Raw genomic sequence first — 26,627 nt, 5'->3', positions numbered from 1 at the left:
ATGGTGGTTACTGGATTTCTGACCCTAATTTTTGTATTTTTGTTATTGATGTGTTGTGCTGCTTGCATCATACCGTGTTTTAAGAAGTCTGTTACAGATGTGGTGAAGGCTTCAGGCATGATTGGGTGTGAACAAAAACGGTATGGAGCATGAGAGCCTGGCTGCAACTTCTCTTATGACATTCCAGAATCGCATTGCAGTGGATATGCTACTGGCGGAGAAAGGTGGAGCTTGTACTATGTTTGGTGAACAGTGTTGTACTTTCATCCCTAATAACACAGCCTCCGATGGTAGCTTGACCGTAGCTCTGGAAGGTCTGCGGACGCTTAATGGTAAAATGAAATCTCATTCTGGGATGGATACCTCGATGTGGGACTCCTGGATGAGTGCGTTTGGTAAATATAAAACCCTGGTGTCCTCCATTTTGGTATACATTTCGGTGTTCGCTGCCATTTTAGTTCTCTGTGGATGCTGTTGCATTCCATGCATCCGTTCCCTTACCACTAGGGTTATCTCTAGAGCCATTGACCCTTCCTCCCCTTCCCAGATGTTTCCTCTGCTGGATAAAGACCTACTTGAATTCGAGGATGAGGAGGAGAGTGCCTATTAGGTTTACATTATATCTGCTGTTGCCTTATGGGGATGTATGTATGTGTTATGCAAGTGGATCATTCTGCCTGACTTGCCTAGTTTAAGTCACATCTCTTTGGAGATGTGAAGAGAGGGAATCACAACTTTTTCCTGCGGGAAATGTAGACAAGCATTTTACTTTTATTTTGAGCTGTTGTTCTCTGCTTTGTTAAATGAGGGTTGTAAGTTCCTAGGTGGCTGGTAGCCAACTTAGTACATAGTGGGATTGAATGGAGAACATGATGGTAATACATATATATCTATTTCTGTTTAATACCGTGCCTTATTTCATAGTCCCCTTGGGAGAAGTTTCTCTTTGTGTCTGGATCTAGTTAGGTTGTGTCACGTCTCTGGTGAGACGTGAAGAGAGGGTTTTGTAGAGAAATGCTATTTCTTATGCAGGTGACCAACCTATTGTTAATACAGGGCTACAACTCAAAGTAAAGCCTGTGGGGTCCCCTACAGGATAGCTCTCGCATTACACTAATTGCCAAAACCAGCGCACACACACATAATCTCCTTTGTAGCTGAACATTGTGTGCCCGAAGAGGATTCTACGATGACGGACAGACAACTGAGCCAATGGCGGAAGACTACAGACTACACCCCAGCTGAACCAATCCAAAGATCCGATCTTCCAGAATCAACCTACTTTCTGTTCTATATATTAGTGGTGTACTGATTGTAACGGTCTCTTTGTCTGCAGTTCCGTACGAACTAGCGGGAGAGCCGTAATTACGCTGTTCTAGATATCTTCACTGTGAATAAACTGTCGCTTGTCATACAATTTACCACCTTGTCTGAATCGATCCTTGACCGACTCGCCCGTCTACATATCTAATTTCTAACACCCACCCTACCATACCTCCTTGCCCGACCAAATAAAATATTGAAAGATAATGTATTTTACCGAGATGTGCGTCGACAGATGTATCGATCTCAGATAAAGCACGAGAGTGAGCGAAACAGCGGCCCTCTGTCTCCGTATGTGTAAACTATGTGTGTGGAGGAATGTGGCATGTCAATATGGCATTCTGTCCAGACAGCATCAGATACATGGGCTACACATTTTAGACAGAGGAGCGCTGTTTCAGCAGAGAGGAAGAGGTGAGCTCACTCTCGACAAAATATGTCCTGAATAAGCCCAATGCGTTTCTATGGACATCATATTCAGACCTACGCTTGTTGCCTGCATTTCTGCCTTTGGGACAACGACTCCCATTGTCAGGGCGGCGACATGAGCACCTCATTATGGTTTCAGCCACTTGCGAAATAGAAAGGAAAGTTGGCGGATGCACAGTGCACTGTTCGGATAGTGGCGTCCCTTTAAGCAAATTGATGTTTTGCCAAATTAGATCATATCCCTCTCTAAAATAAGCTAACGATCCAAACTCTCTGGTAAAGTATTTTGAGTGATTTTATTTAAAGGGTATTGACGTGGATTGTTTCAAATCACAACGACGTAGGATTACGTCTGTTTGGGAAGACAACTATTGGGGCTGCGCGCGAGGCAATAAATCGAGCTGATTATTAAGTTGCGGATGTCAGTGAAAAGCATCTAAAATGTGTGAAAAATGTATTTAGTTTCATTTAAAATGTTGACACAGGAAGAAGGGTTGGGGTGTGTGGCGAAGATATGCGTCTCTCTACAGAATGCCTGCACTCAGCTCTCCAGAATGTGCTCTGTTCATTGTTTCATTGTGTAAATTGTTTGCTCTTTGATTGTTTATATGTATCAATTCCCCATTATAACCAGTAGGCATAGTAAATGTACCGTTAATCCCCATAATTTGGTTACATTAATGTATGTTAATGCATGTACATTAATTTACCCTTCTCACTCTTGGAGTGGAAACGTTTACAGAGTTCACAACCTGCTACACTTGTGAGAAACACGTTTTGGTTCGTTTCATAATCATGATATAGGAGTTTAGTCCATTTTTGTCAGTCTTTTTTTTGTTTGGAATGCTTCATATGAGCAATGACCATGTGTGTTGTTTCTCTGTTCTGGTAACGTTGATGGAGCACGCGTGCCTGAGCAAGCCAACCTGCTGAGTTGAAACAATGTTGCACTTCACTAGCAATAGCTCAAGTCAAGACAGATAAAAAGGGAGGGAGACAGGCGGAGTAGAGAGAAATTCGTCTTCTTTCAATCGCATTAATCAGGATATTTTCTACTGTTTTTATTTGTATGCTTTAGCCTATATGTTCACTTAGTTGACATTGGAAGTTATAGGCCTACTGCGGCATTGGTCTATCGCCTACCTAGGGGCTAGGCTATATCTGAGTTCCATGCGCTAATGTATTTACCCGCCAATGTATCAAAGTGTCCATATGGTGCTCTTATCATTTGAATTAAGATGTTTATGATTAACCACGTGACAATTTTGAGAAACAAAAACGGTTATTGAAATGAAACTGTTCCACAAAAATGCACTTATAAAAATAATAAAAACTGGCGCACAGATTGGTAGGATAATTGTAAGCTTCCCCAAATGTGAAACTCACGAGCTGCCTGTTGTCTTTATTATCAACTGGGTGGTTCGAGCCCTGAATACTGATTGGCTGACACCCGTGTGTATGACAAAACATTTATTTGTACTGCTCTAATTAAGTTGGTAACAAGTTTATAAGAGCAATAAGGCACCTTGGGGGTTTGTGTTATATGGCCAACATACCACGGCTAAGGGCTGTTTCCTGGCACTCCACGTTGCGTTGTGCGAAAGAACAGTCCTTAGCCGTGGTATATTGGCCACGGCTAACAAATGCCCATTCAACTGATTCGTTCTGGCACCGGCCCTGCGCATGGTGGGTATTATGAAGTGAGTATACCCAAAGCCCACTGAAAAGTAAGTGGGTATATGGCACATACCTGCGTATACCCTGCAGGTGTCTCAGGGGGAGTTGGGATATGCAAGAAACACATTGCCATGACACACTTGTGTGTAACCGAACAAATAATATAACCCCCCAAATTATTGTTAATTTTATAAATAATTTACATTCATTTTTAACTCGGATGTCCTGAGTTTCCGACAACGTGAACGAGGCATTAGAGCTGCACACATGGTACAGGGAACGCCCACTCACTCATGCTTCTCTTCCTGGAGCGGGTACCATCATAGAGATGGGTAGGAGGACTCTAGTGCCAGAAGTTCATTTTAGCATGTGGTAGCGCCATTGAGGACATTCACAATTTTGAAGCAGTCAACTGGGTGGGACCTCCTATAGTTTTGAGGAAGGTTCACATAATTCCACCGAGGTCACCAGGAGGGATCAGCCAATATATTATAATTGTGAGGAATCATTCCATAACTGCAGGTGGCAGTAAATCACCAACCTTGGCTTTATACCTGTTCAAACAACACACTCTCTAGGCGGCAGTGTGCACCCTTTGAATTTATTTGCCAACTCAAATATGTAGTGGAAGAAAATGTATTACTTTACAATGGAGATGGACTCAATTGCGCTACCTTTGCGCTCACAGACGCCATAGTTGGACAGATATAATAATGCGATGTCTATCTAAGTCTATGGGTACCACATACACGCCTCTATCTTTTCTCATCTGCAGCCACCACTTCACCGAGAACTTGCTTTTTTCGCTACTTTGTTGAGCGGTTTTGAATGAGGACCAAATTGCAATGTGTAATATCAATTAAGGAATAAAAGACCGACGCTTCTGGAAAAGTCACCGCAGCACCCGAGCAAACATCTTTCGAAAACCGGTCTTACACCATCTCTGGCCTTTATATTAACTACTACGCTACTGTGTTAAAATGACAGCAAAGCACCGAGGGAAAAAGAACAAACACAATCACGAAGACTTTAACAATTTTAATCATGAATCTTCGGAACCGGAGGCGCGAGGTGGAAACCAGTATACGCTTTTGTTCATTTTATTCGTTCTGATTGTGGTCGGAGGTGCAACGGCTGCATGGTTCTGTTTTCAGCAACACCAAAGTATAACCTACTTAGCAGACAACCTCATGGGCATGCAGATGAAGATGGTGAAGCTTCAGTCCTTCCAGGAAGAAATTATACAGACAAATGAAAAGGTAATTAGCCTAGTTAACCATGCGTAATAACAACATGGGCAAACATAATAGGCACGTCAAAGGATGTTTCCATGCGTCAACAAAAATACCAAAGGAACATTTTGTACAAAGTAATTTGTGGTCAAATCCTGTGTTGACCCATTGAAATACTGTTCTGACCTTCCTCATTTATTCTGCACATTTATTTATTCTGTGACATATATATTTACTATTTTCCTATGGATAGACAGAGCCCTAAGGCCCCCAAATGTGAGCTTCATATTTTAATTAAATGGAAAACTCTAGCAGGCGGTATTTATAGGCCTTCCCTAGAAATGTATGATAGTTGTGAAATCGTATCAAATGTCATACTGCATAGACATTGAACTGATGTGAGTCGAATTTATTCTGTTTCTAACCCCCGTCAAGGTGGGCGTCACGCAGCTGTTGGTGTTTGTAATGGCATATGACCTACAATTTGGGAACATGAACTCCTAATAGTTTGTTAGGGTCTGCCACTGAATGTCCCTACAATATAGGCATATTAAAATTAGATTCACAAACATTTTGAAATTAACACACTTGACAAATATTCCACTTCCAATTCATTTTTACAGCAATTGACCCTGCTTGTAACCATGCTCTTGACACAGTCATGGTGCTGATTTCAGTGTGCACTGAGCAGTTGCTTTAAAAAAAGTCCAGTTGTCTACATGGGAATAAAAATAGCCTGCTACAACGCTCTATATTGACCATAGTTGTGAGTCCCTGTAACAAGTTCTCCTAGTTTGCCAGCTTCCCCAGCTGGCCTTTAATCGTACGTACAGTGCATTCGGGAAGTATTCTGACCCCTTGACTTTTTTCCACAATCTACACACTACCCCATAATGACAAAGCAAAAACAGATTTTTTTCAAATGTGTAAATATATTTTTAAACAGAAATACCTTATTTACATAAGTATTCAGACCCTTTGCTCTGAGACTCAAAACTGAGCTCAGATGCATCCTGTTTCCATTGATCATCCTTGAAATGTTTCTACCACTTGATTGGAGTCCACCTGTGGTAAATTCAATTTATTGGACATGATTTGGAAAGTCACACATCTGTCTATATAAGTTCCGTCAGTTGACAGTGCATGTCAGAGCAAAAACTAAGCCATGTGGTCGAAGGAATTGTCCGTAGAGCTCCGATACAGGATTGAGTTGAGGCACAGACCTGGGGAAGGGTACCAAAACATTTCTGTAGCATTGAAGGTCCCTAAGAACATGGTGGCCTCCATCATTCTGGAAGAAGTTTGGTAGAAGTTTGGAACCACCGAGGCTCTTCTTATAGCTGGCTGCATGGCCAAACTGAGAAATTGGGGAGAAGGTATTTGGTCAGGGATGTGACCAAGAACCCAATGGTCACTCTGACAGAGCTCTGGAGTTCCTCTGTGCAGATGGGAGAACCTTCCAGAAGGACAAACATCTCTGCAGCACTCCACCAATCAGGCCTTTATGGTAGAGTGGCAGGCAGAAGCCACTCCTCAGTATAAGGCACATGACAGCCCGCTTGGAGTTTGCAAACAAGCAATACAGCTGTCATCAAGGCAAAGTGTGGCTACTTTGAAGAATCTCAAATATGAAATATATTTAGATTTTTTTAACACATGTTTTTGGTAATTACATGATTCCATATGTGTTATTTCATAGTTTTGATGGCTTCACTATATTTCTACAATGTAGAAAATAGTAAAAATGAAGAAAAACCCTGCAATGAGTAGGTGTCAACTTTTGACTGGTACTAATATATACATGCATGTATACAGTTGAAGGCGGAAGTTTACATACACCTTAGCCAAATACATTTAAACTCAGTTTTGCAGAATTCCTAACATTTAATCCAAGTAAAAACTCCCTATTCTAGGTCAGTTAGGATCACCACTTTATTTTAAGAATGTGAAATGTCAGAATAATAGTAGAGAGAATTATTTTTATTTCAGCTTTTATTTCTTTCATCCCATTCCCAGTGAGTCAGAAGTTTACATACAGTCAATTAGTATTTGGTAGCTTTGTCTTTAAATTGTTTAACTTGGGTCAAATGTTTCAGGTAGCCTTCCACAAGCTTCCCACAATAAGTTTGGTGAATTTTGGCCCATTCCTCCTGACAGAGCTGGTGTAACTGAGTCAGGTTTGTAGGCCTCCTTGTTCACACGCGCTTTTTCAGTTCTGTCCACAAATTTTCTATAAGATTGAGGTCAGGGCTTTGTGATGGCCACTCCAATACCTTGACTTTGTTGTCCTCAAGCCATTTTGCCACAACTTTGGAAGTATGCTTGGGGTCATTGTCTATTTGGAAGACCCATTTGAGACCAAGCTTTAAATTCCTGAATGATGTCTTGAGACGTTGCTTCAATATATCCACATAGTTTTTATTTTTAATATGCCATCTATTTTGTGAAGTGCACCAGTCCCTCCGGCAGCAAAGCACCCCCACAACATGATGCTGCCACCCCCGTGCTTCACGGTTGGGATGGTGTTCTTCGGGCTTGCAAGCCTCCTCCTTTTTCCTCCAAACATAATGGTCATTATGGCCAAACAGTTCTATTTTTGTTTCATCAGACCAGAGGACATTTCTCCAGATAGTACAATCTTTGTTCACATGTGCAGTTGCAAACTGTTGTCTGGCTTTTTTATGTCGGTTTTGGAGCAGTGGCTTCTTCCTTGCTGAGCGGCCTTTCAGGTTATGTCGATATATGACTCGTTTTACTGTGGATATAGATACTTTTGACCTATTTCCTCTAGTATATTCACAAGGTCCTTTGCTGTTGTTCTGGGATTGATTTGCACTTTTCGCACCAAAGTACGTTCATCTCTAGGAGAATGAATATGTCTCCTTCCTGAGCGGTATGATGGCTGCGTGGTCCCATGGTGTTTATACTTGCGTACTATTGTTTGTACAGATGAATGTGGTACCTTCAGGCATTTGGAAATTGTTCCCAAGGATGAACTAGACTTGTGGAGGTCTACAATTTTTTTTCTGGGGTGTTCTTTTGATTTTCCCATGATGTCAAGCAAAGAGGCACTGAGTTTGAAGGTAAGACCTGAAGGTAAACTGTTGACAGAATTAAATTGTCCTTCTTAAATCATAGGATTATCCTACAGCAATTGCAGTACCTGGTGAATATGTTCTCATTTCTTTACACCCACTTACTGGAACTGTTTTCACCAAGAGATAGTTTCCTCCCAAGGATGAATAGCATGAGTAGTAAAATACTTTATAAATAGTGTCTGTTTCTGACTGCTCACTTACAGTACATTGTGCAGCCATAAGGAAGTATGATGGCTTGCCATAATTGTCTATTCATCATGAAATAAGCTGCCCTTTGTTTGGAGACCAGTGTCTGGGCAGGTGCTTTCAAGATGTTATTTAGATCTAAATCTAGTTTTATTTCCTTGCAGCTGCTCAGTACCGACGGCTTTGAGCATCGCCTCAACACCCTGGAAGAGTCATACGAATTGGCAGAGAAGCAGGTAGGCATGGCCCTGGCCATAGCTGAACAACTGAAGACCTCAGACCTGCCCACCCAGGTCCTCTCCCTACACACAGAGATGAAGGCCCGGCTGGCAGAGATGCAGCAGGCCACAGTGTCCGCGGATCAGCTGACCCAGCTGCAGGCAATGCTGAAGGGGAAGAGCGAAGAGTTTGAGGCTGTCCGGCTGCAGGTGGAGGGCCTGGCAAGGGTGAGCACGGAGATGGCCCAGAGCGTCGAGGGCCTGACAGGGAGCCTGGCGGAGGCTGAGTCCAAGCTGGAGGAGAGGGAAGGGCTGGTGGGCACACTGAGCGCCACATTGGAGGGCCAGACATCAGAGCTCCTAGGGCTTAAGGAACAGCTGGCTGCCAACCAGGCTCAACTTGAGGCCAGTACAGTGGAGATCGCAAGTGTCAAGTATGTAGTGTATTTGGGGTTGGTCAATTCCTGAAACCTTCCCAAAGTTCACTTTTTTTTTAAAGAATTATCCCAGAAGCAGGAGGATACCTGGGTTCTTTGGGGGAACTTTCTGCAACTTTAAGTATATTGGTTTATATTTCTGTATTGGTTGGTTTCACTGTGCGTCTCACTGTGTGTGCATACCTGTGTTTCAGGGAGCTGATGGAGATGGGGCAGTCTCAGAGGGCCCAGCAGGCCAGTGTGGAGGAGCAGCTGGTTACGGTAGAACAGAGTCTGCAGGAGCAGAACTCAGCGGCCCACAGTCTGCACTCTGAGCTCCTCGCTCAGCTGGAGGCTGTGCAGAAACAGGTCGCCCAGGTAACGCCTACAGGAAGTCTCACACAGGGTTTAGAATATCAGATTGGTAGTGGACTGGGTCACCCTCAAATACAGCCAAAATAGTTTGTTTTACATTTTTCTAATAGTACTTACTCATTTACTAACTAATAGTACTTACTGAGACTTACTAATAGTATTTTCTTCTTTTAATGAATAGTCGGATATACAGGTACATCAGGACCGGTCACAGGTTATTACTTTAAAAAATATATATATATTTTCTCATCTCAACATTGGTGTTCGTAACGGCAAAAAATGTTGCACTATTTTGTACAGAGGAGCATATACATTCTCGTAACTATTTTTACCCAGCATGTGTCCATGGGGAACTTTTATGAGATTGCTACTAAACCATTAGTATGTAGGGGCTAATTGCCTGCTGTGGATTCTCTGAGTTTGGGGTAAATGTTGTATTCCCATTCATATACTGCAATGTAGGCCAAATGCATTACACCAATGTGATTACAAAGTCACCATAGGCCCTATAGTTCCCCTAAGTACTAACTCACTATAATTCTGTCTGTTCCAGCTGGAAGGAGGGTTTCAAACAGATGAGCCCTCAGAGGAGGTGGTGGAGGAGACTGCTCTGGCTGCTGCTGAGGAGGTGGAAGAGGAGGAGGTGGCGGAGGAGACTGCTCTGGCTGCTGCTGAGGAGGTGAAAGAGGAGGAGGAGGAGGTGGTGGAGGAGACTGCTCTGGCTGCTGCTGAGGAGGTGGAAGAGGAGGAGGAGGTGGCGGAGGAGACTGCTCTGGCTGCTGCTGAGGAGGTGGAAGAGGATGCTGATACTGTTGCTGAGGAGGTGGAAGAGGAGCAGGCTGCTGAGGAGGAGGTGGTGGAGAAGGAGGCAGCTCACTTGGATGGGGAGCCTGCTGAACAGGAGGACTCTGCTCTCACAGAGGAACAGACTGCTCCTGCAGAGGAGGAGATGGTCGAGGAGCAGGAGGACTTGGCAGAGGCAGGACCGGAAGAGTGGTTGGCAGAAGAGAATGTAGACCAGGAGGATTCTGAAGCAGAGGAGGAGCAAGGGGAGGTAGAAGACGAAAAAACAGAAGAAGATGAGGCCTCTCCTGAGGAGGAATGTAAGTCTGTCTTAAAATGCATTTCAAACTCAAATTTCTTCGTCAGCCCGATTTTATGTAAGGAGTGTATCCATCTTTATTTCAAAGATTTTACAATTACTCTGTTACCTCTTCTGGCCTGAAATTGTTTCAAGTGAGGAAAATTAATGTGTTAATGCAATGTTACTAGTCTAATTACAGTGTAATTACACAGATATAAGAGCAACTTAATGTGTTACCAACGCCAATATCGTCTCTCATTGGTTGAGCAGTGTTCCTCACTAAAGGTTATTGTGGGCAATAGTGTATGAAATGTTGTTTTTCTGATTTGCTTGGTCAGCTCCAGGGCCTTTAGTAAAAAAACATTACCATTGATCTCTCTGATAACTAATGGTATTATATTTTACAGGGTGAATGTAAACAGCAAGGAAAGTCTTCTACAGCCACCAAACTCCGAGAGGATAATGGACACGTTCAGTCTGCATCATGACAAATGGGAAGGCATTGCCGATGTTGAGGTGCAATAAACATGAACTTTTTCTCACCAAGGGGAAACATCAGGTCAATAGGATTCACACAATTCTCTAGAATCAGTATTGTTACATCAATGAACGTGTGTATGAGAGGGCTAACTGGTCAGGCGATGGTTAATAATATTCAGGACTCACCTGCCAATACCAACCTCAAAGCCTTAATCTATTTTAACACAGCTCTTTCTATAGATTATTTTACGTACACCAAAATGTCACTTTTTCTGGAGGACTAACTAAACAGCCAATAGGAAAACACAAATTCACTCACACGATCAAACAAAGCCATAAAATATGCCCATCTTGTTGATATGAAATTGGCTTTCTTTTTTGTCATTGTCTGAAATGTCTTGTTGGGATTTTAATTAGAATAAGATATACAGAACTAGAGTCCTAATTCCCGTGTAAACAAATAACATCCTACTAAAGGAATAGCATGGGGGTAGCAAGGGCCATATCTGTGAAATGCTAACATTTATGTACAGTTTTACTGAAGATTGTTAGTCTAGTTGTTTTTATTGACTTTTTTCTTTAAACTGTTTGTCTGTACACAAAGTGCGCTGTTACTGCCCAGGCATTGGGTGCTTCTCTCACAACGTACCATTCATCTCAGATCTCTGTGATTTATCTTTTATAAAATAAACCCTGGGCTATCCTCTGGATTTTTTTTTACATCAAGTTCAGTCTCCTCATTAATTTTTTTCTACTATTGATTGAATAGTAGCTCATATGAACTGAAGTGAACATCTTTGTTACGGCCTCGTCATTTTACAGCTGCAGAAAATGCCTTCATTTCTGTTCATGGATTAATATGGTGTCTTTGTGTCCCTACAGGGAGTAAAAAATGTGGTCACAGTGACACACTTTGCCCTGTACTGCTTCTGAGTCACCTTCACCAAGTTCAAACTAATGTGTTGCCATTTTTACATTTTCTAATGATGTACTGCTGTGAAGTAGTCCCACTTCGTGCTAAACTGCAGCATAGATATATTGTGGAAGGGTGAGTGTCTATAATCATTTTATTCCACATGTCCGTGCATGCCATGTGAGGAATGACTCATGATGAAATGCTGAAAAGCACGAAGACGTGTGTGTGTGTGTGTGTGTGTGTGTGTGTGTGGTAGCACACGCCTTTGTGCATTTTTGTGTAGAATCTTTCCTCTGGTTAAGAATAATGACTTGAACTCTGGTTTGGTACTGCCACTATGGTTTACTATTATACCTGTTAAGCTGAGTTGAAATACTACTGCATACCTGAAAATCATTCAATTGATCAGAAATATTGCCAAACTTGTTCACACCCAACAATTTATGATGTTCACTGAACAAAAATATAAATGCAACAATTCCTAAGATTTTAGTGAGTTACAGTTCATATAAGGAAATCAGTCAATGTAAATGAATGAATTAGGCCCTAATCTATGGATTTCACATGACTGGGAATGCAGATATGCATCTGTTGGTCACAACTACCTTAAAAAAAAAAGAATAGGAGTGTGGATCAGAAAACCAGTCAGTATCTGGTGTGATCACCATCTGCTTCACGCAGCGCGAACACATCGCCTTCACCTAGAGTTGAACAGGCTGATTGTGGCCTGTAGAATGTTGTCGCACTCCTATTTGATGGCTGTGTGAAGTTCCTGGATATTGGCGGGAGCTTGAACGCGCTGTTGCACAGGTTGATCCAGAGCATCCCAAACATGTTCAATTGGTGACATGTCTGGTGAGTATGCAGGCCATGGAAGAACATGGGACATTTTCAGCTTCCAGGAATTGTGTACAGATCCTTGGGCCATGCGTTATCATGCTGAAACATGAACTGATGGCGATGGATGAATGGCACGACAATGGACGTTAGGATCTCATCACGGTATCTCTGTGCATTCAAATTGCCATCGATAAAATGCAATTGTGTTCGTTATCTGTAGCTTTTGCCTGCCCATGTCATAACCCCCACCGCCAACATGGGGCACTCTGTTCACAACATTGACATCAGAAAACCGCTTGCCCAGACAACGCCATATAAAGTTGGAAGTCAGAAGTTTACATACACCTTAGCCGAATACATTCAGCTTTGCACAATTCATGACATTTTATCCTAGTAAAAAGTCCCTGTCTTAGGTCAGTTAGGATCACCACTTTATTTTAAGAATGTGAAATGTCAGAATAATAGTAGAGTGATTTATTTAAGCTTTTATTTATTTCATCGCATTCCCAGTGGGTCAGAAGTGTACATACAGTCAATTAGTATTTGGTAGCATTGCCTTTAAATTGTTTAACTTGGGTCAAATGTTTCGGGTAGCCTTCCACAAGCTTCCCACAATAAGTTTGGTGAATTATGACGCATTCCTCCTGACAGAGCTGGTGTAACTGAGTCAAGTTTGTAGGCCTCCATGCTTGCACACGCTTTTTCAGTTCTGCCTACAAATGTTCTATAGGATCAAGGTCAGGGCTTTGTGATGGCCACTCCAATATCTTGACTTTGTTGTCCTTAAGCCATTTTGCCACAACTTTGGAAGTGTGCTTGGGGTCATTGTCCATTTCGAAGACCCATTTGCAACCAAGCTTTGACTTCCTGACTGATGTCTTGAGATGGTGCTTCAATATATCCATATAATTTTCCTGCCTCATGCTGCCATCTATTTTGTGAAGTGCACCAGTCCCTCCTGCAGCAAAGCACCACCACAACACGATGCTGCCACCCCCGTGCTTCACGGTTGGAATGGTGTTCTTCGGCTTGCAAGCCTCCCCTTTTTTCCTCCAAACATAACGATGGTCATTATGGTCAAACAGTTCTAATTTTGTTTCATCAGACCAGAGGCCATTTTTCCAAAAAGTACGATCTTTGTTCACATGTGCAGTTGCAAACCGTAGTCTGGCTTTTTTTATGGTGGTTTTGGAGCAGTAGCTTCTTCCTTGCTGAGCAGCCTTTCAGGTTATGTCAATATAGGGCTCGTTTTACTGTGGATATAGATACTTTTGTACCTGTTTCCTCCAGCATCTTCACAAGGTCCTTTGCTGCTGTTCTGAGATTGATTTGCACTTTTTCGCACCAAAGTACGTTCATCTCTAGGAGACAGAACGCGTCTCCTTCCTGAGCGGTATGACGGCTGCATGGTCCCATGGTGTTTATACTTGCGTACTATTGTTTGTACAGATGAACGTGGTACCTTCAAGTGTTTGGAAATTGCTCCCAAGAATGAACCAGACTTGTGGAGGTCTACAATTTTTTTCTGGGGTGTTCTTTTGATTTTCCCATGATGTCAATCAGAGGCACTGAGTTTGAAGGGAAGCCTTGAAATACATCCACAGGTACACCTCCAATTGACTCAAATAGTGTCAATTAGCCTATCAGAAGCTTCTTAAGCCATGACATTTTCTGGAATGTTCCAAGCTGTTTAAAAGCACAAGCAACTTAGTGTATGTAAACTTGTAAACTTCTGACCCACTGGAATTGTGATACAGTGAATTATAAGTGAAATAATCTGTCTGTAAACAATTGTTGTGTCATGCACAAAGTAGATGTCCTAACCGACTTGCCAAAACTATAGTTTGTTATTAACAAGAAATTTGTGGAGTGGTTGAAAAATGAGTTTTAATGACTCGTAAGTGTATGTAAACTTCAGACTTCGACTGTACGTTGTCTGCCATCTGCCCGGTACATTTGAAACTTGGATTCATCTGTGAAGAGCACACTTCTCCAGTGTGCCACTGGCCATCAAAGGTGAGCGTTTGCCAACTGAAGTCTGTTACGACACCAAACTAAAGTCAGGTCAAGACCCTGGTGAGGATGACGAACACGCTCTGAGACGGTTTCTGACAGTTTGTGCAGAAACCCACAGTTTCATCAGCTGACCAGGTGGCTGGTCTCAGACAATTCTGCAGGTGAAGAAGCTGGATGTAGGGGTCCTATGGTTGCGTGGTTACATGTGGTCTGTGGTTGTGAGGCCGGTTGGATGAACTACCTAATTCTCTAAAACGATGTTGAAGGTGCCTTATGGTAGAGCGCTGAACATTAAATTCTCTGACAACAGCTTTGGTGGACATTCCTGTAGTCAGCATGCCAATTGGATGCTCTCTCAACATTTGCGGCATTGTGTTATGTGACAAAACTGCACATTTTGGTGGCCTTTTACTGCCCCCAGCACAAGGTGCACCTGTGTAATGGTCACACTGTTTAATCTGATTATTGGTATACTACACATGTGAGGTGCATGGATTATCTTGGCAAATGAGAAATTCTCACTAACGGTGTAAACAAATTGGTGCACAAATTTTGTGAGAAGGATCTTTTATTTCATCTCAAGAAACATGGGACCAACACTTTACGTGTTGCATTTATATTTTTGTTCAGTGTATTATTACATTTTTACATGGTAAAGGATAAGGTCACAGGAAGTTGTATTTTACCTTTATTTGAACAGGAAGTCACCATTTAGACCAGGGTCTCTTTCACAGGGGAGCCCTGTAAATACACTGAGTGCACAAAACATTAGGAACACCTTCCTAATATTGAGTTGCAACCCCTTTGCCCTCAGAACAGTCTCAATTAGTTGTGAAATGGGACTATACAAGGTGTCGAAAGCATTCCATAGGGATGCTGACCCATGTTGACTCCAATGCTTGACACGGTTGTGTCAAGTTGGCTGGATGTCCTTTGGACGGTGGACCATTCTTGATGCACACCGGAAGCTGTTGAGTGTGAAAAACCCAGCAGCGTTGTTGTTCCTGACACATTCAATCCGGTGCGCCTTGCACCTACTACCATACCCCGTTCAAAGGCACTTAAATATTTTGTCTTGCCCATTCACCCTCTGAATGGCACACATACACAATCCATGACATGATGACTCCTTGCTGTCCCCAGTCCACCTGGCCGTGCTGCTGCTCCAGTTTCAACTGTTCTGCCTTATTATTATACGACCATGCTGGTCATTTATGAACATTTGAACATCTTGGCCATGTTCTGTTATAATCTCCACCCGGCACAGCCAGAAGAGGACTGGCCACCCCACATAGCCTGGTTCCTCTCTAGGTTTCTTCCTAGGTTTTGGCCTTTCTAAGGAGTTTTTCCTAGCCACCGTGCTTCTACACCTGCATTGCTTGCTGTTTGGGGTTTTAGGCTGGGTTTCTGTACAGCACTTTGAGATATCAGCTGATGTACGAAGGGCTATATAAATAAATTTGATTTGATTTGATTTGATGTGTTAATTGTCTCAAAGCTTAAAAATTAGTCTTTAACCTGTCATCTACACTGATGGAAGTGGATTTAACAAGTGATATCAATAAGGGATCATATCTTTCACCTGCTCAGTCTATCATGGAAAGAGCAGATGTTCCTAATGTTTTGTATACTCATATATTCATAAGACAAAATAGAATCAATATTAGATGCAATGTAAAACAAACTAAAATACAACACAAACATGACATTGCTTTGTAACAATGCACAATGGATTAGTATCGTTATACAATTATTTCAAAATTTGTGAAGACTACAACCATTTTGTGTATCTGCACTGAATCATTGATCTACAAATCATCTTGCACCCTCGTAATGTGATCAAGTTTAGCGAATCGTTGCAGCAGCTTGCTCAGGCCAATCCCCTTGCACGCTTGTGTAGTGTGTAAACTGCAGCTCTTGCATCAGGCTCTTGGAGACGCAATTGGCTCAGATTGCCTCGCGGCCCGCCTACTGTATGAGTCTGTGTATTGACTGCGCTGTGCCTCGCCTTGCCTAGCTGATGGAGAGGAAACAGTCTCTCTCTCTCCTTTTCCTTCTCTCCCCCTCCCTGTTATCACTCCTCCCTCTCCCAGGATCCTATCCGGCCTCTCCCACTGCAGTCTCTCTCCACTGGCCTCAGTCTCTGACCTTCAGCTAGCCTGGGACCATGCAAGCCTGTCTGCCCAGGTATGGAACTCACCCCGACCCTTATCCTATCCCCTTATCTGCATGAATTCCCTGTGTTTTTACATGCAGAATGAAAAAGCTAGCTACTTCTTTTACTTTGATCCGAGATGGTGGTGTGGCCCCCTCACTGGTGTGGACCCCTCACTGGTGTGGCCCCCTCACTGGTGTTTGGTATTGGAAGGTATTCCCTTCCCTGGAATGTGTATTGTACTGTGTGGGAAGTTGGTGCCCCTGGGTTGTGTGTGTTAGCGCACAACCCAGGAGTGAGAGTGTATAGCTAAAGTGCTGTACATATTTAGTACACTCAGTGGAAGGAAATAAATGTTTCTTCACATACCCCATTTAGGGTCATTACATTTTGTTGGTCAGGTTCAATAATACGGTCCTTATAAATGGAATAGTAGATGCTGGTGCATTGGAACTAAAATACCTCCCACCAGCATGTTTAAATTACAACCCCAACCCCAAATGCATCCTATATAAATATTTGGTCTCAAATCTGACGTGCTTAAATCAAGTGTTTTTGAAACGTATGCAAAAGTATGTTATCTCCTATATTACTTTTGCCTAAAGTCTTTTTTGTGATTGTGAATCTGCTACTGTGTAGAAATATGACTGTAATGTTGCTACAGAATCCCAGCTGCTGGTAATGTAACCATCCCAGCCCTTTAATCAGTGTTAAATAATGCAGTAGACTGAGGTCCTGACAGACAGCCTACTTAGGCTTTCTCTCAGGATGGAGGGTGTGGAGGGTGCCTCCCTGGCAGAGCAGAGGCTGATCAAGCAATACTCAGTACAGTAAAAGGGAGGGAGGGAGAGCAGCCTGCAGCCGGTACTAGTGGGAACAACATTAGCCATTACCCTGAATGCTGCTTACTCAACTTTTCCTCTCTCTGTCTTTGGAGCCCAATGCCTGCTTACGTGGCTGTCACTCAGGGTTCATTGATTGACCACTGAGACATGAAACATAATCATGAAAGGAATACCACACAGTCCTAAGAGAATTGTACTATTGATTATAGCGTCAAGCATTGAGGAGCTGATTCAGTCCTTTGGTTATTATTGTGAACTTATTGTGTACTTTGTGTAGTCCATTGTTCTTTTGTGATTTGCGGTCTGTGGTCTTTCATTAAGTATATCATGATATGAATAACTAAGTTGTTTAAGTTGTTGGAATGAAGAGCCACTTCAACATAATGAGGATGCAATTACATGTAACCTGCTCTGAATATCTGTTTTGGTAGTACCTTTCAGGGTGATCACTTCCCATGAAGATTATGGATGTGTTTGATTGCACTGCTACCCTCTTATTTCTTCTTAAAGGTTGTGATGATCATTTGAGCCTAATGTCAACTCACCCTGATACGTTGTTACCTCGTGCTGTGCTAGTGTACTGCGTGACAGTGTGTCCAGAGTTCATTGAAACTATTTATAGGGCATGACAGCTATGTCCTCAAAAGTGCAGCTGTCCTGTTTCCAACCCTGCAGGTCAAATCTAACCCCGGTGAGAGATGAGGAGGCAGAGTCTCAGAGGAAGGCCAGGTCTCGCCAGGCCAGGCAAACCCGCAGATCCACACAGGTACAACCCAAAGGGCAATTTCCCAGACACAGATTAAGTCTAGACCTGGAGTGAAAATGCATGATCAATGGAAATTCTCCATTAGGAATACAAGACAAGGCTTCGTCTGTGTCAGGGAACCCAACCCCAAGATATGCTTTACTATTCATGTGGTTTTATTGTGCTATTTATCCATAGCAGGTATTTCCAAACTGGGGTCCTCGAAATTCCATTGGGGGTACATCAAATAAACAAATATTTTTTCTTCACATTTTCAAACAGTACATTTATATTTTCAACAGAGCTATACATTTTGTCCGGACTTCTGGCAGTCTCTATGGGGGTGCCACAAAGTTCAATCCTCAGGCCGACTCTCTTCTCTGTATACATCAATGATGCCGCTCTTGCTGCTTGTGATTCTCTGATCCACCTCTACGCAGACGACACCATTCTGTATACTTCTGGCCCTTCTTTGGACACTGTGTTAACTAACCTCCAGACAAGCTTCAATGCCATACAACCCTCCTTCCGCGGACTCCAACTGCTCTTAAATGCAAGTAAAACTAAATGCATGCTCTTCAACCGATTGCTGCTCACACCTGCCCGCCCGTCCAGCATCACTACCCTGGACGGTTCTGACTTAGAATATGTGGACAAATACCTAGGTGTCTGGTTAGACTATAAACTATCCTTCCAGACTCACATTAAGCATCTCCAATCCACAATTAAATCTAGAATCGACTCCCTATTTCGCAACAAAGCATCCTTCACTCATGCTGCCAAACATATCCTCGACTTCGGCGATGTCATTTACAAAATAGCTTCCAACACTCTACTCAGCAAATTGGATGTAGTCTATAACAGTGCCATCCGTTTTGTCACCAAAGCCCCATATACTACCCACCACTGCGACCTGTATGCTCTCTTTGGCTGGCCCTCACTTCATATCCATCGCCAAACCCACTGGCCTAAGGTCATCTATAAGTCTTTGCTAGGTAAAGCCCCGCCTTATCTCCACTCACTGGTCACTATAGCAGCACCCACCTGTAGCACGCGTTTCAGCAGGTATATTTCACTGGTCACCCCCAAAGCCAATTCCTCCTTTGGTCACCTTTCCTTCCAGTTCTCTGCTGCCAATGACCGGAACAAACTGCAAAAATCACTGAAGCTGGAGACTCATATCTCCCTCACTAACTTTAAGCACCAGAGCAGAGCAGCTCACAGATCACTGCACCTGTACATAGACCATCTGTAAATAGCCCATCCAACTACCTCATCCCCACACTGTTATTATATTATTTTTTTTGCTCCTTTGCACCCCAGTATTTCCACTTGCACACTCATCTTCTGCACATCTATCACTCCTGTGTTTAATTGCTATGTTGTAATTATTTCACTACTATTGCCTTACCTCCCTTATCCTACCTCATTTGCACACACTGTATATATACTTTTTCTATTTTATTACTGACTGTATGTTTGTTTATTCCATGTGTAAAAATTTGAGTGAGGTTTGTTTCTCAGCTGAGTAGCCTCGTTTCACTGCCAAAAAATCTCATTAAACCATCTAGTGTTCAGCAAAAGAACAACAATGTGAAATACAGGTAGCCTAGACAAATAATTAACATCCAATCACATTAACCGTTACTCTCTCGCAGGAAACCTTCACTCTTTCGCAGACCTTTAGAAACGAAACATGACCATTTGAAAAATTAGCCACAAGAGTTTTTTGAGCGTGAATAAAGACGACTTTCGAGTAGTAAGAAATGTATAAAAGCAACAGATACCATATAGTGAGCTAGGACAGGCAAGCCCCATACTGTTGTGGAGGACTTAATTCTTCCAGCTGCCGCAGATATGGCTGGGGCAATGCTGGGGGAAAAGACCAAAAAACTATACAGACAATGTCTTCATCAAACAACACTGTTTCACAACACATCAGTGACATGGCAGGAGATGTTTTGAAACAATTACTGCTTTGCATATAAGCCAGTGAATTATGTGTTACAGATGGATGAGTCAACAGATGTGGCGGGCTTGGCACGGCTCCTGTTATATGTCCGTTACGTTTATAGGGGGTCAATTAAGGAAGAGATCCTCTTCAGCAAACCACTGGAAACCAGGACAACATGAGAGGATGTTTTTAAAGTGCTGGACAGCTTTGTGACATCAAATGGACTTTGGTGTCTGTACTGATGGGGAAAAAGCCATCGCAGGGAGACATAGTGGAGTGGTAACGTGCGTGCAAGAAGTTGCTCCCGACGCCACTTGGGTACACTGCAGCATCCACCGAGAGGCTCTTGCTGCCAAGGGAATGCCTGACAGCTTGAAAGATGTTTTGGACACAACAGTGAAAATGGGCCCCTGAAAATTTTCTGCATTATGCATTGATATGGGCAGCGACCATGTAACGCTTTTACAACATACAGAAGTGCGCTGGTTATCAAGGGGCAAAGTTTTGACATTTTTTTTTGAATGACCATCATTTTCACTTGTCTGACCACTTGCATGATGACAAGTTTCTCACACGACTTGCCTATCTGGGATTACAGGGACTCTCCGCAACTATATTCAATGTGAGGGACAAAATTGAGGCTATGATTAAGAAGTTATAACTCTTTTATGTCTGCATTAATAAGGATGGGTCTTTCCATCATTGTATGATTTTTTTGCGTGCAAATTAACTCAAGCTTACGCGAAGCACCTGAGTGAGCTGGTTGCGCAATTACGCATGTACTTTCCCTAAACTCAAACAACTGGATTTGTTATCCCTTTCATGCCCTGCCTCCAGTCCACTTACCGATATCTGAACAAGAGAGCCTCATCGAAATTGCAACAGGCGGATCTGTGAAAATTTGAATGAATCAGAAGCCACTGCCAGATTTCTGGATTGGGCTGTGCTCAGTTTCTTGCCTTGTCATATCTCGCTATTAAGACACTGATGCCCTTTGCAACCACGTACCTATGTGAGAGTGGATTCTCAGCCCTCGCTACCATGAAAACTAAATACAGGCACAGACTGTGTGTGGAAAATTATTTAAGACTGAGGCATTCTCCAATACAAACCAACATTGCAGAGTTATGAGCATCCTTTCAAGCACACCCTTCTCATTAACCTGTGATGAGTTAGTCACAATTTTTGATGAACAAATAAGGTTTTATATGTAAGATGGCTAAATAAAGAGCAAATTATTGATTATTATTATATTATTATTTGTGCCCTGGTGCTATAAGAGCTCTTTGTCACTTCCCACGAGCCGGGTTGTGACAAAACTCACACTCATTCTTATGTTTAATAAATGTATTGTATATTGTGTGTGTGGCAGGCTTACAATGATGGCAAAAAACAACATTTGATAGTGCGCTGACCATGGAGCTAGAGGGGGTACGCAGCTGGAGGTTGAATGCTTGAAGGTGTACGGGACCATAAAAAGTTTGGGAACCACTGATCTATCATATCTTGTTGATCTTAGGATGTACTGTCTGCATCTTCGTCAGGGTGTGACCCTGTCTGAACTGAAGGAGGCTCAGAGGACCTACAGTCTGTCTCCTCTGGACAGAGACAGACAGACAGAGGATGGAAGTAGCAGACTGACTGACAGGTCCTGTCTGCCGGGGAGAGGGTCTACGGAGGACAGAGGAGAGGCCAGGTCCAGCCTGGCCCAGTATGTGGAGACAGAGGATCACAGTCCTACATGGAGCAGGGAGCTAGACGAGGTGGGGATAAAACTTGAGTCATTTAGCATTGACCTTTCACCTAAAGGATCTTACTATTGTCATTGGTTATTGTTTATAGATAATCTATGAATGCCATTTTGTGAGAGGTCATCTTGTACTATAGTAGCTGTGTCGTTTAAGGTTCAGATGAGCCAAATATTGAAGCACTGTTTTTACCATTTTAAGCTTGGAAATCATAGATCAAGGCTGGAGACGATGGAGGCAGAGTATTCCACTGCAGGACCAGGGCTCATATCTCCCTCTGCCAGTGGGCTCTATACCCGGCCTTTCTCCTCCAGCCTGGCCAACCGCACATTCTCCAAAGGTCAGCAACCACACATTGTACACAGTCACACAGAAACGACAGAATCCAGATGTTTGTATTTTACTCAAACACGTTTTAAGGAAGTTGCTTTGCTACAGAAATGTTACTGTATCGATATATCCTTGTCATGTGATGTACAGTATGTACCATAGGAATAAATTGTTATACCTGACACCCTTCGTCCTATGATTATGTAAGACTGTCTCAGTCAGTCCATCGGTTTTTGTTTTATTGTTAGTTTTTACTGTAAGAACTCTATAGGATAAATAACTTGGCATGGTTAGGCGCAGTAACTGTTTAGTGATTGTCTCTTATCATGTGAATACTGTAGAAGTTGAATGGAAAGATGAAAACCAGAACCCCGTTGAGGATCCCTCCAAACGTGGCCTCGCCACAAGAGAGAAACATCTTTGCTTCTGTGACCAAGAGGCAGATGAAACCTACCAGACTTTTAAAGTATGCGGGTTTGATCAAATTCACTACCAACGTTAAAGCTATGATCTCATAGATTTTGCATTTTCCAGAATTGAACAACAAAAACTATAAACTCCATCTGTGACATTTTCAGCTACCACTAGGTGGTGACAAAAGAAAGTATTATTTCAGTACAGTGCCATTCTCCTCCCAGATGATGGGCCATTTGTTGAGCAACATTAGTTGCATTTGCAATGGGGAGTTGTATTATATTACACACTTCACTGACTATATTGTCAGAGTAATAGCAGGAGATTTCTATGGCTCTTGAAATACACTACATTGACATTCATTCATTCATTCTAGTCATTTAGCAGACTCTCTAATTTCAGAGAGAATTAAAGTTAATTGATCGGAGAAGCTCTAGTAGGGCAGACATTTGATGAACAGACTTGATGGAAAGGTTGGCATCCTATGACGGTGCCACGTTGAAAGTCACTGAGCTCCACAGTACGGGCCATTAAACTGCCAAAGTTTGTCTATGAAGATTGCATTGCTGTGTGCCTGATTTTATACACCTGTCAGTAACGGGTGTGGCTGAAATAGCCAAATCCACTCATTTCAATGGGTGCCAACATAGTGTATTATATTCTATTGCAATTACTGATACGTGTACAGTGCCTTTGGAAAGTATTCAGACCCCTTGACTTTTTCCAAATGTTACATTACAGCCTCAGCAATCTACACACAATAGCCCATAATGACAAAGCGAAAACAGGTTTTTAGAAATGTTTGCAAATGTATACAAAATCTAAAACCGCTTGTTTACATAAGTGTTCAGACCCTTTGCTATAAGACTCAAAATTGAGCTCAGGTGCATCCTGTTTACACTAATCATCCTTGAGATGTTTCTACAACTTGATTGGAGTCCAACTGTGGTAAATTCAATTTATTGGACATGATTTGAAAAGGCACACACCTGTCTATGTAAGGTCCCACAGTTGACAGTGCATGTCAGAGCAAAAATCAAGTCATGAGATCGAAGGAAATGTCAGAGACAAGATTGTGTCAAGGCACAGATCTGGGGAAGGGTACCAAAGCATTTCTGCTGCATTGAAGATCCCCAAGAACACAGTGGCCTCCATCATTCTTAAATGGAAGAAGTTTAGAACCACCAAGACTCTTCCTAGAGCTGGCCGCCCGGCCAAACTGAGCAATCAGGGGAGAAGGGCTTTGGTCAGTGAGGTGACCAAGAACCCAATGGTCACTCTGACAGAGCTCTAGAGTTCCTCTGTGGAGATGGGAGAACCTTCCAGAAGGACAACCATCTCTGCTGCACTCCACCAATCAGGCCTTTATGGTAGAGTGGCCAGACGGAAGCCATTCCTCAGTAAAAGGCACATGACAGCCCGCTTCTCTTCAAGATTCTCTGGTCGGATGAAAACAAGATTATTTGGCCTGAATGCCAAGCATCATGTCTGGAGGAAACCTGGCACCATCCCTACAGTGAAGTATGGTGGTGGCAACATCATGCTGTGGGGTTGTGGGACTGGGAGACTAGTCAGGATTGAAGCAAAGATTAAAAGATGATGAAAACCTGCTCCAGGGCTCTCAGGACCTCAGACTGGAGTGAAGGTTCACCTTCCAACAGGACAACGACCCTAAGCACACAGCCAAGACAACGCAGGAGTGGCTTCGGGACAAGTCTCTGAATGTCCTTCATTGGCCCATCCAGAGCCCGGACTTAAACCTGATCGAACATCTCTGGAGAGACCTGAAAATAGCTGCGCAATGACGCTCCCCATCCAACCTGACAGAGCATGAGAGGATCTGCAGAGAAGAATGGGAGAAACTTCCCAAATACAGGTGTGCCAAGCTTGTAGCATCATACCCAAGAAGACTCTAGATTGTAATCGCTGCCAAAGATGCTTCAACAAGGTACTGAGTAAAGGGTCTGAATACTGTATGTGTGTGCATGTGTATGTGTGTGCGTGTGTGTTTACATGTGCTTGCTTTTCTTTGATACAAAGTATTGATTAACATCTGATCAGTAGTGTCGCATACACAGGCCGTGAAAGTGTTGTGTATTGCCAGAGGAGCTGTACTGCAATGTTAGTGTAGTTTGAACGTTTGTGATAGAGTTGTTGTGTCACACTGGGAGAGAGTCCAGGGCAGGGAGCAGCACCCACACACCCCATTTTTATTTTATTTCACCTTTATTTAACCAGGTAGGCCAGTTGAGAACAAGTTCTCATTTACAACTGCGACCCTCTCCTTCCCTTTACTTCTTCAACCACATCACATGCTCCAGGTATCTTGACATTCCATACCATATTGAGCAAAACGGGGAGCTTCTCTCCTGCGTCTTAGCCTTGAATTCTGCAGCCAGAATTATACTGTTCTCTCTCTCTCTCTCTGTCTTTCTCTGGTGTTTTCCTTCTACCTGTAGGTTAGACATCTGCACAAATATCCTGTAGGTTAGACATCTGCACAAATGGCAAAATGTGTAGAATTCCTTGAAATGAGTTATAAAATGACAAAATCTTCACTCACCCAATGGCAAAATGTGTAGAATTACAGGTAATGAACTCTAAAACGTAATAATGTTATCTCTGCTGTCAAGAGGGGGGCACACTAAAATGTTTTGCTCGCAATAAAATCTCACTTGGGGCCACATAAAAGGCTTATGTGGGTATGGATGTGGGTACGCAGACACGCAAGCCACTCATGATGAGTTCAGATTTTTGGTGGCCCCCACCACCTACATCGAAGTTGCCTATCCCTGTGTTAGAGGTTTCATGATGCTTGCATCTAAACAAAGCAGATTCTTTAAAGATTGTTCTATAAATCAGTCTCTAGAAGCTTCAATATGGGGTCCTAAACCAAGCGTGAAAGTGCATCCTGGTATGGGCTGTGTTTTCGTCCCAGGCGTAATGCAAGGCATTATGGCTGGGATGTGAGGTAACAACCTGGCCTATGTTAAAAGTGTTCAAAAAGTACACTGTGTTTGTTAGGTGTGTTAAAATAAGTACTTATTGAAAGGCAAAAAAGCTTTTGCATTGTGTTGAATTGGGTTTGGGAAATGAAGATAGGCATGGTTTTAAAAAGGTAGTGGTAATGTTTAATTCATTACAGAAATCTGTAGGTGGCTTAACTTCCCCTGTCCTGAGGCTCATCTGTGCCAAGAGACCAGCTTTTTGGACAAGCTACTGTATGTTTTAAAAACTGGAACGTATACATGAATTTGGATTATTTCCAGGGATACACAACATCCTGAAATATATGTAAATATCTTTGTTAGAAATAATACTATATTTCCATTTGTTTTACATTTGCTGAATGTAAAACATTTCTCAACTTACCCCACTCTCCCCTACAGTGAAATGGAGATTCCCAGAAATAGATACTAACAGGGGGAAAAGAGAGAGAGTGGGCTGAGGCGATTTGGGGGATGCCGGTGCAGTGGAGGGGAGTCCCAGAGAAGAATGTAGATTACCTTGGGGATGGTGTACTGTAGTGTGAGAGGGGTAGTGATTGCTTTTTGAGCTCACTGTCTCTATTGCAGTCCGGCTGTCCCATGGTGGAATCCCAGACATGGACAGTCCGTAACATGAGCGTTCCTCAGCTTTTAAACCCAGGCCTAAATCTGACTGTGATAATCGCCCCCCTAACCAGACAGCAAGGTTTTATCTGGAAAGGATGGAAAGGTGACCACAGGCCACATTACCAACAATGAACTCTGCTTGCCTCTATGTCTATAATGATCTTAGCAGAACCCAGGCCAGAGACAGGTGCAGTAGATCTCAGCTGGAGTCCTCTCCAGTCTTTCACTACTCTGAAATGGGATAATTAAAGTGGAGGCTGAGGGAACGAGAGAAAGACTTTGCTCCTAGGCATCAGTTCTACTTTCTTCAGCTCCTGACGTCGAGATTATGTTATCAGAGAGCTTCCTGTTCCCTATACTTTCCTCATTTCCCAACTTTATTGTGATGTATTATTCCATTATTCAGAGATAAACACAGGAGTGTTTGATAGGCCTACTCTCAGTGTAAGGAGAGCTCGTTCTGTATAGCCCATCACGGCAAGGAGCTTAGCTGTGTGTGCTACAGAGATTCAGCAGTTCTGTTGTTGCAGAG

At 42.8% G+C, this 26,627-nt stretch overlaps 2 protein-coding genes across 4 annotated transcripts in view; both read left to right on the top strand.

The window, feature by feature from the left end:
- Positions 1 to 3,897: 3,897 nt before the first annotated feature.
- LOC109869708 (FK506-binding protein 5) lies at positions 3,898 to 11,244 on the top strand. Of its 2 annotated transcripts, XM_031803395.1 has the most exons (6): positions 3,898 to 4,688; positions 8,110 to 8,597; positions 8,795 to 8,957; positions 9,136 to 9,168; positions 9,508 to 10,057; positions 10,446 to 11,244. In XM_031803395.1, the coding sequence occupies exons 1-6, from the start codon at positions 4,410 to 4,412 to the stop codon at positions 10,448 to 10,450; spliced, it is 1,518 nt and encodes a 505-aa protein (XP_031659255.1). In that variant the 5' UTR covers positions 3,898 to 4,409; the 3' UTR covers positions 10,451 to 11,244. The 2 variants fall into 2 exon arrangements, with proteins under 2 accessions (XP_031659255.1, XP_031659256.1); XM_031803396.1 differs by lacking the exon at positions 9,136 to 9,168 and having other exon boundaries at positions 3,984 to 4,688.
- Positions 11,245 to 16,347: 5,103 nt separating this feature from the next.
- LOC109868914 (protein phosphatase 1 regulatory subunit 12B-like) overlaps positions 16,348 to 26,627 on the top strand; it is a 37,838-nt gene continuing 27,558 nt past the window's right edge. The window contains exons 1-5 of one of the 2 annotated variants that reach the window (XM_020458676.2): positions 16,348 to 16,477; positions 17,966 to 18,056; positions 21,534 to 21,752; positions 21,939 to 22,077; positions 22,409 to 22,533. In XM_020458676.2, coding sequence (XP_020314265.1) covers positions 16,458 to 16,477; positions 17,966 to 18,056; positions 21,534 to 21,752; positions 21,939 to 22,077; positions 22,409 to 22,533 — 594 coding nt within the window. In that variant the 5' untranslated portion in view covers positions 16,348 to 16,457. The remainder of the gene's footprint in view (positions 16,478 to 17,965; positions 18,057 to 21,533; positions 21,753 to 21,938; positions 22,078 to 22,408; positions 22,534 to 26,627) is intronic. The other variant, XM_020458674.2, reaches the window with a different exon arrangement.

Source organism: Oncorhynchus kisutch, linkage group LG24 (assembly GCF_002021735.2).
Source record: "Oncorhynchus kisutch isolate 150728-3 linkage group LG24, Okis_V2, whole genome shotgun sequence".
NCBI classification, from domain to species: Eukaryota; Metazoa; Chordata; class Actinopteri; order Salmoniformes; family Salmonidae; genus Oncorhynchus; species Oncorhynchus kisutch.
The sequence above is the reverse complement of the archived record's forward strand: the minus strand, read 5'-3'. Positions and strand labels throughout refer to the sequence as shown.